Source organism: Engraulis encrasicolus, chromosome 1 (genome assembly GCF_034702125.1).
Source record: "Engraulis encrasicolus isolate BLACKSEA-1 chromosome 1, IST_EnEncr_1.0, whole genome shotgun sequence".
Lineage (NCBI taxonomy): Eukaryota > Metazoa > Chordata > Actinopteri > Clupeiformes > Engraulidae > Engraulis > Engraulis encrasicolus.
Genome location: NC_085857.1, coordinates 12,181,798 through 12,190,530, shown reverse-complemented (window position 1 = coordinate 12,190,530; position 8,733 = coordinate 12,181,798). Strand labels below are relative to the sequence as shown.

General features: G+C 45.5%; 1 protein-coding gene across 1 annotated transcript in view; it reads left to right on the top strand.

Annotated features, from left to right (window-relative positions):
- Positions 1 to 8,733, top strand: part of LOC134447866 (calponin-1-like) — a 34,686-nt gene that overhangs the window by 13,323 nt on the left and 12,630 nt on the right. Inside the window, exon 3 of the mRNA XM_063197561.1 lies at positions 1,879 to 1,945. Coding sequence (XP_063053631.1) covers positions 1,879 to 1,945 — 67 coding nt within the window. The remainder of the gene's footprint in view (positions 1 to 1,878; positions 1,946 to 8,733) is intronic.

The following is an 8,733-nucleotide window of genomic DNA, read 5'->3' as shown; positions in this document are numbered from 1 at the left end:
ATAAATAAATAATGAGATTGCGGATTTTTCTTCCTTAAATTAGATGCCTTTTTCAAGGCACCTCAGCCATGGAGTGTAGTAGAGAATGGATGGGTGGGATTCAAACCTACAACCCTGTGATCTAAACCCTGTACGTATCCTTAACCATTCGGCTACTGTACAGCTGCCCCATATCTGCCTCTATGTGGGTTGGTCGGAAATTGGGTTCGCTCTTGACAGGTTAGCACGCAAAGTAGGCCTGTGGACCTTGTTTGGATCTAAACAGAAGTAGCCTACGTAAAGTAATTTTTTTTCTCAGACCTCACTGAGTTTTTTTTTTCCCCCTTAAAAACTATGAATCAAGCGAAAGGGAGTTTTTCCTCACCCCTGATGCCACCAGGGGCCGCACCTGAGCGCCCAATCTCTGTGTGACTATCTATGACTTATGATAGGCCCAGCCACTATGGACCTTACACATCTAAGAATCCTGGTCCTAACCTACGTTGACCTTATGACTCTACATTCTCTGTCTATCTCTTCTTCCTCTGCCTTCCTGCTTTTTCTGCCTCTCCTCTGTACCTCTCCTTTTAAATCTATCTCTAACAATGTTTTTTTTCCCCATTTGTTAAGCACTTTGAGTTACATGCCTTGTATGACACAGTGCTATACAAATACAATTATTATTATTATTAATGCTATGTGACAACGCCAAAAATGTGAGCCATGCTCCGGGTAACACGGTTTGCAATGGAAACACAAACCGGGCTGGTTTGACAGCACCACTCAGCTCGACACGACAAAGTACGGCACAGACGGGTTGTGGGCCCAATGTGGAAGAACGCCTGAAGTTGCAAAGCGGCCTTTCATTGTACCGCTTGGTACATTGAAAATGCTTTATGAAGGCAGTCACCTCCGCTTACAGTCAGTTTATGACACATGTACCAGTTGCAATGGTGGGCTATGGAGACATTTTAAATATTTACATACGTGACTAAGAGGCTTTATGGGAACCATGGTGAACTGCAACTACATGTCATCACCATACAAATCAAGTATATATGTTTCCCATGTAAACATTTGCCCTACATTAAAAATAGACATAGGACATGCACTAACATGCACCCCGACTCTGCACTAAGGTCTAGTTATCCAACGACAATGCGACAAGATGCCATCCCTCATTTTTCCACTTTAAAGGGACATTTCTAGTTGTTTATTTCCAGAATTCATGCTGTCCATTAACTAATGATACCTTTTTCATGAATACTTATCACCAGCATCAAATTCTAAGTATTCATTATGACTGGAAAAATTGCATTTTTCATACATGAAAAGGGGGATCTTCTCCATGGTCCGCCATTTTGAATTTCCAAAAATAGCCAATTTTAGCTGCAAAAATGACTGTACTTGGACCATACTAGAAAATATTTCTTTATTACTTAGTAAACCTCCATGTAAAGATCAAATTCGGCAATAGGCAGCCCAGTTTCAATGAGCAGTATAGTTGCAGTACCTTTTTTGACCATTTCCTGCACAGTGTCCCTTTAAATCATTATCACATTACACTTTGCTGATGCTTTTATCCAAAGCGTCACAGTGTTTTGTAGTAATTACAGTGTGTTGGTTACAGTCCCTGGAGCAATGTATGGTTTGGTGCCTTGCTCAAGGGCACTTCAGCTATATATTGTGGTAGGGAGTGGAATGATGGGATTCAAACCTGCAACCCTCTGATCTAAAGTCCATATCCTTAACGATTAGGCCACAGCTGCCCAAAACAATCAATTTACCTCATTTTGGTCACCTAGTTTGATCTTCCTTCCTTCCTTCCTTCCTTTTTTTTCTCTTTCTTTCTCTCTCTCTTTCTCTCTCTCTTCTAATTTGTCTTCCTCCGCTCCGCAGTTTAATCAACAAGCTGCAGCCTGGGTCAGTGAAGAAGATAAACGAGTCCACCCAGAACTGGCATCAGGTGAGGAAGACATTTATCAAGTCAAGTCAAGTCAAGTCAAGTTTATTGTCAATTTCTTTACATGCACTGGTCATACAAAGAATTTGAAATTGCGTTTCTTGCTCTCCCATGCAGACATAGACTAATCTAGGTAAGGACATAGACAGTATAGACATAGACAGTACTCATACATGGACATAGACAGTATGGACGTAGACATTGCTCATACAGACATTTAAAGTGCAAGACTGGACAACAGAAGACTTGTAGAGAACATACATTAAGAGGAGGTATTTTGTTGCGCTTTTTCTAAAAGTCCTTTATAGCGTTCTGACATAGTAATAGTAGCATTTGAAGAAAATAAATAATTAAAAAAGGTTTATTAAATACACCAGCAGCAGTATGTGTGTGTGTGTGTGTGTTTGTATGTGTTTTGTGTGCGTGTGTGTGTGTGTGTGTGTTTAGTGCAGGTAGAAAGTGCGGTGTGCGTCTGTGTGTGTGTCTGTGTACCTGTGTATGTGTGTGTGTGTGTATGTGTGTGAGTATGAGTTGTGTGTCAGTGTGTGTATGTTTGGGTTTAGTGCTGAAAGTGCAGTGTGCTTGTGTGTGTGTGTGTGTGTGTGTGTGTGTGTGTGTGTGTGTGTGTGTGTGTGTGTGTGTGTGTGTGTGTGTGTGTGTGTGTGTATGTGTGTGTGTGTGTGTGTGTGTGCATGTGTATGTTTTGAGTTAGTGCAGGTTGAAAGTTCAGTCACAGATGTAGTAGTGCAGGTGGAATGTTCAGTCGCAGATATGGTGGTGGGGATGAGGGGGGGGGGCGTTGTCAGTGGCCTGGCTGGCTAGAGGCTGACAGTGAAGGGAGAGTGGGTTGAGTGTTCAGTATCTTGATTGCTTGATGCATCGTGCTGCTTGCAAGCCTGGTGGTACGGGAACGGAGGCGCCTGTACCTCTTTCCAGAGGGCAGGAGGCTGAACAGTTTGTGTGCAGGGTGGCTTGTGTCTTTGATGATCATCAGTGCTTTCCGGGTGAGGCGTGCGGTGTAAATGTCCTGCAGGGAGGGGAGTGGTACTCCAATGATCTTCTTCGCTGTGTTCACAACACGCTGGAGTGTCTTCCTGTTTTTCTCCGTGCAGCTTCCTCCCCACACTGTGATGCAGCTGGACACGACGCTCTCTATGGTTCCTCTGTAGAATGTTGTCATGATGGAGGGTGTAGCACTTGCCTTCTTTAGTTTGCGCAAGAAGTAGAGACGCTGATGGGCCTTCTTCGCCAGTGATGTAGTGTTGGTGGTCCAAGAGAGGTCGTCGCTGATGTGCACTCCAAGGAACTTGGTGCTGCTCACTCTCTCCACAGCATCACCGTCGATGGTCAGTGGTGGCAGTTGTTTTTGGACCCTCTGAAAGTTGACGACAATCTCCTTGGTCTTGTTGACATTCAGCAGGAGGTTGTTGTCTTTGCACCATCTGGCCAGCAGGTCTACTTCTTCTCTGTAGTGGGTCTCATCGCCCTTAGTGATGAGGCCCACCAGTGTTGTATCATCCGCAAACTTCACTAGATGGTTAGTGCTGTGGGTCGTTGTGCAGTCATGTGTCAGCAGCGTGAACAGCAGGGGGCTGAGAACACAACCTTGCGGAGCCCCCGTGCTCAGGGTCAGGGTACTTGAGGTGTTATTCCCTACCCGTACTGCTTGTGGTCTCTGCATCAGGAAGTCCAGCAGCCAGTTGCAGAGGGAGGTGCTGAAACCTAGTTTGTCCAGTTTTCTGATGAGTTGTTGTGGTATTATGGTATTGAATGCTGAACTGAAGTCAATGAACAGCATTCTCACATATGAGTCTTTATTGTCCAAGTGGGTGAGGGCTGGATGGAGGGCAGAGCAGATTGCATCCTCCGTGGATCGCTTGGCTCGGTATGCGAACTGGTAGGGGTCCAGGGTGGGGGGTAGGGTGGCTTTGATGTGTGACAGGACTAGCCGTTCAAAGCACTTCATGATTATGGGCGTCAGTGCTACAGGACGGTAGTCATTGAAGCATGATGGTGATGATTTCTTCGGCACGGGTATGATGGTAGCAGCTTTGAAAAGTGATGGGATGACTGCTTGCTCCAGAGAGATGTTAAAGATGTCTGTGAAGATATCCTTCAGCTCTTCTGCACAATCCTTCAACACTCGGCCAGGTATGTTGTCTGGGCCAGCTGCTTTGCGTGGGTTGATGGTGGCCAGTGTCCTCTTCACACTGGCAGAGGACAGGTACAGGGGTTGATCATGGGGGGGAGGGGGAGTTTTCTGTGGATGAGTGTCATTTTGTGCTTCAAAACGGGCAAAGAAACTGTTCAGGTCGTTTAGCAGAGAGGTGTTGTTGTCACAGCTTCGTGGTGCGGGCTTATAGTCCGTGATGGCCTGTATGCCCTGCCACAGGCTCTGTGCATCTCTGCTGTCTTTGAAGTGTGTTGTTATTTTGTCCGAGTATTCCTTTTTTGCTTTCCTGATGCCCTGGGACAGGTTTGCCCTTGCTGCTTTTAGGCCAGCTACGTCTCCTGCTCTGAAGGCTTTGTCTCTGGCCCTCAGCAGTCTGTGAACGTCTCCTGTGAACCATGGCTTCTGGTTGGCCCTGGTGGTGATGCGTTTTATTTCTGTAACATCATCAATGCATTTTGTGATGTAGGAGGTCACGGTGTCTGTGTACTCCTCAGTGTCAATGTGGTTGCTGTGGGTGGCAGCTGTTTTGAACATGTCCCAATCTGTGGTTTCAAAGCAGTCTTGTAGTAGTGACACGGCTCCCTCTGGCCATTTTCTCACCTCCTTCAGAGCTGGTTTGGTGAGTTTTAAGGGGGGTTTAGAGTCGCGCGTTCGCGGGGGTTCTGCACAGAGAATGAGCCACAGCGCCCCCCTGTGCAGCGACAAAACGACCCCTGGCTGCAGTACACGCATGTTTCTCCCAGGCTGAAATGTCCGTGAGCTGAGCTATGCTTGAAGACGGTGATTGGTCAATGCGCTTACGGCAGTCCGGGGGGAACTCAGCCCTGATAGGTCAGTTGTGTTCTATTCTTCTACCCTACCGCGGAGGTTTGAAGGAAAACGAAAAACACGATGCAGATGACTTGGCAGGAAATCACTGGAGTTTACTTGACAGGGAGAAGAGAAACTGTTTTTTATTTCAGTAGTACAACTTCCAAAAAATCAATTAGAAATATCCATAAAAGGCCATCATGGAAATGATATGTTTGTAGTGTGGTAGTAGCAAAGAAGCCTCTTTGTTCTTTTGTAGTGTGGCAGCTAGCTCATTAAAAAAGGGTTCGCTAATGTCCTGTAGAGTTTGAATGGGTTTGGCTGACAGTTGCTAAGCTAGCTGTTAATTAGATAGGCTATCTATTGTATTTAAAAATGGCTTTTGTTTCATTTAACCACCTCAACTGTAAAACATGAATAAAGAGAGACTCTTGTATGCTATCATCCATGTCTAATTACGCCACAACTTTTTAAATTAATAGCAAGAAGCCTCTTTGTTGATACAGTATATAGTACAAGTAGTGTGGCTAGCTAGCTTCTAAAACAGGGTTCGCTAATGTCCTGTAGAGTTTGAATGGGTTTGGCTGACAGTTGCTAAGCTAGCTGTTAATTAGATAGGCTATCTATTGTATTTAAAAATGGCTTTTGTTTCATTTAACCACCTCAACTGTAAAACATGAATAAAGAGAGACTCTTGTATGCTATCATCCATGTCTAATTACGCCACAACTTTTTAAATTAATAGCAAGAAGCCTCTTTGTTGATACAGTATATAGTACAAGTAGTGTGGCTAGCTAGCTTCTAAAACAGGGTTCGCTAATGTCCTGTAGAGTTTGAATGGGTTTGGCTGACAGTTGCTAAGCTAGCTGTTAATATGGCCATTAGATGTATTGTATTTAAAACGGCTTTTGTTTGGCATTTTAACCACCTGAACTGTAAAACATGAATAAAGAGAGAATCTTGTATGCTATCATTCATGTCTAATTACGCCACAACTTTTTAAATTAATAGCAAGAAGCCTCTTTGTTAGTGGTAGAATTACGTTTCAGGTGGCTAGTCAACTAGCTTTGAGTTTGTAATGACTGATTTAGCTGGCTAGCTACTACTAGGCCCCAGGTGTGAATGGCCATTCATGCTGTCTATTGTCTTTTAAAATGGCGTTTGTCTTGCATTTAATCTCATGTAGTACTTGACCAAAAATAAACTGATGTTGTACCATCTAATTATGCCCCAACTTTTAGAAGTAGGCTACTAGTGGAATATTACGTTTTACATAGCCAGCTGATTAGCTTTGTGATTCATTCTAGGGACTGGGCTCAACTGAATGAGTTAGTTCGCCCCCTGTTGTCACGGAGGTGAATTGACGTCATTAAAATCTCCTCCTCCCTCCCCCCTTGCCCCACTCTTGAATTTTCGGCGGGAAAAAAAACACCACGCCCTTTCGCACGCATTCGCATGTAGGTCGACTATGAGGCAATACCCCCCGCTGACAGTACGTCTATGCTTTACCCCGCAATCGGCACCGCGTGACTATGCATCAGCCTTTACCCTTTGTCTGTAGGCTGGCAGTAGCAGAATCGTTAGGTGGTCTGATAGGCCGATGTGGGGGATGGGCTTTGCCTTGTATGCTCCTTATGGGGTATAAACAAAGTCCAGGGTGTTTTGTCCTCTTGTTGGGAAGTTAACATGTTGGTGAAATTTTGGAAGTACTGTTTTGAGATTTCCGTGGTTGAAATCTCCCATGACCACTGTGAAGGCATCTGGGTGTGCATCTTGTTGTTCACTGATTCCCTGATGCAGCTCGTTCAGTGCCTCGCTTCTGACGCTGTTGGTGTTGCTAGGAGCGAGGTAAACTGCGACCAGTAGAATGGCGGATATTTCTCTTGGTAAATAGAAGGGTCGGCACTTGATGATCATGAACTCCACTAGTGGAGAGCAGTGTCTATGTACCACCGTAGCATTTTTGCACCAAGCATCATGTGTGTAAACACATATTCCTCCCCCTCGTTTTTTCTCTGCAAGGGCTCTGTCCGCTCGGTGGCACGTAAGTTGCTCCAGTTGTAAAGCCGAGTCGGGTATGCCGTCGTTCAGCCATGATTCTGTAAACACGGTCACACAGCAGTTCCTCACAGTTTTGTTCGCTGATCTTAGTAGCCGTATGTCATCCATCTTATTGTCCATAGATCTTACGTTTGCCAAGAGAATTGATGGTATTGCTGGACGAGTTGGGTTGGCTGCAAGCCGTGTTTCGACGCCACCTTGTTTGCCTCTCTTCCTAATTCTGGAGCACCTCTTTGGCCGTCTCCATGTAGGCGAGGCAGACGGGTCCGATGTATGCCGCCGTAGTATCCCCAGTTCTTCCAGTGTCTCTGTTGGTATATCCAATACATCGCTTAAGTTGTCCATTCTTATCTGCAACAGCTGTTGCCAACTGTACATGCGTTCCGACATAGTTTCCGACGATAGACATTTCGAAAGACACATTATAACACAAATAAACACTGCGAGTTGGGAGAGTAAGGAGTTGCTGCAGCTGCGTGCGCATAAAACTGCTCTCTCTCTCTCTCTCTCTCTCTCTCTCTCTCTCTCTCTCTCTCTCTCTCTCTCTCTCTCTAACTCTCTTTCTCTCTATCTAACTCTCTCTCTCTCTCTCTCTCTCTCACACACACACACACACACACAGGCAGGCGTGCGTAACAAACATGCACGTCCACTTGAAACGGGCAACAGGTCAAACAGACATCTACTCCTTTTTTGAGGATAAAACACCTCTGGCTAAATCTGGCATCGGCCAAGGAGGACACACAAACACACGCACACGCACACGCACAAGCACACACAGACACACACACACACACGTGCGACTGTGTACTGTATGTGCTTATGCATTAGTATGTGTGTGTGTGTGTGTGTGTGTGTGTGTGTGTGTGTGTGTGTGTGTGTGCTTGTCCGCCTTGGCTGGTGCCAGACACACACACAGCTCACATCTCTGTCTGCACACATAGTACACAGTCGCACGTGTGTGTCTGTGTGTGTGTGTGTGTGTTTGTGTGTGTGTGTGTGTGTGTGTGTGTGTGTGTGTGTGTGTGTGTGTGTGTGTGTGTGTTATGTGCACACTGCAGTTTGTTATGCTCTGGTGGCTTGGTTTTAGCTCTGTGTTGCATGCCTGTCACCGCACAAATCATCACTGTGACGCAGAAATGTAAGCAGAGCAGCGCACTGTTGTGTATGCGTGTGATTGTGTGTGTGTGTTTGTGTGTGTGTGTGTGTGTGTGTGTGTGTGTGTGTGTGTGTGTGTGTGTGTGTGTGTGTGTATAAAGCAGACGGTATTGGTGTAAAGGCATGTCTGTCTGTTGAGCTTAAACTTCACATCTTGAACTCACTGACTTCATTTATGAGAGCAATTATAAGCTTGTCCCTCGATGGTGTCCTGATATGTGCACTGCAGCAGTGCAAATTTATGTGTGTGTGTGTGTGTGTGTGTGTGTGTGTGTGTGTGTGTGTGTGTGTGTGTGTGTGTGTGTGTGAGGGCAGGGCTGGTCTGGGGGAGAAATGGGTCATTTCACGTGAAATCAGACACTTTGGGACCCGACCGACCCGGATTTCGATCATACTTGGTGTGCCTTTTCAGTAGCAAGGTAGCACCCCAGAACTGCATTGGTTTGAATCTGACACTAATATTAAGGGAGAAACAGACTAGGAAAGGTTCACATGTGAGGGTAGGACACTATACATTCAGCCTTGAATATATCAGTCAGTGTTAGTCACAAAAAGATGCCTGTGGTGTTGTTTGAAAGCTCTTTTCTGG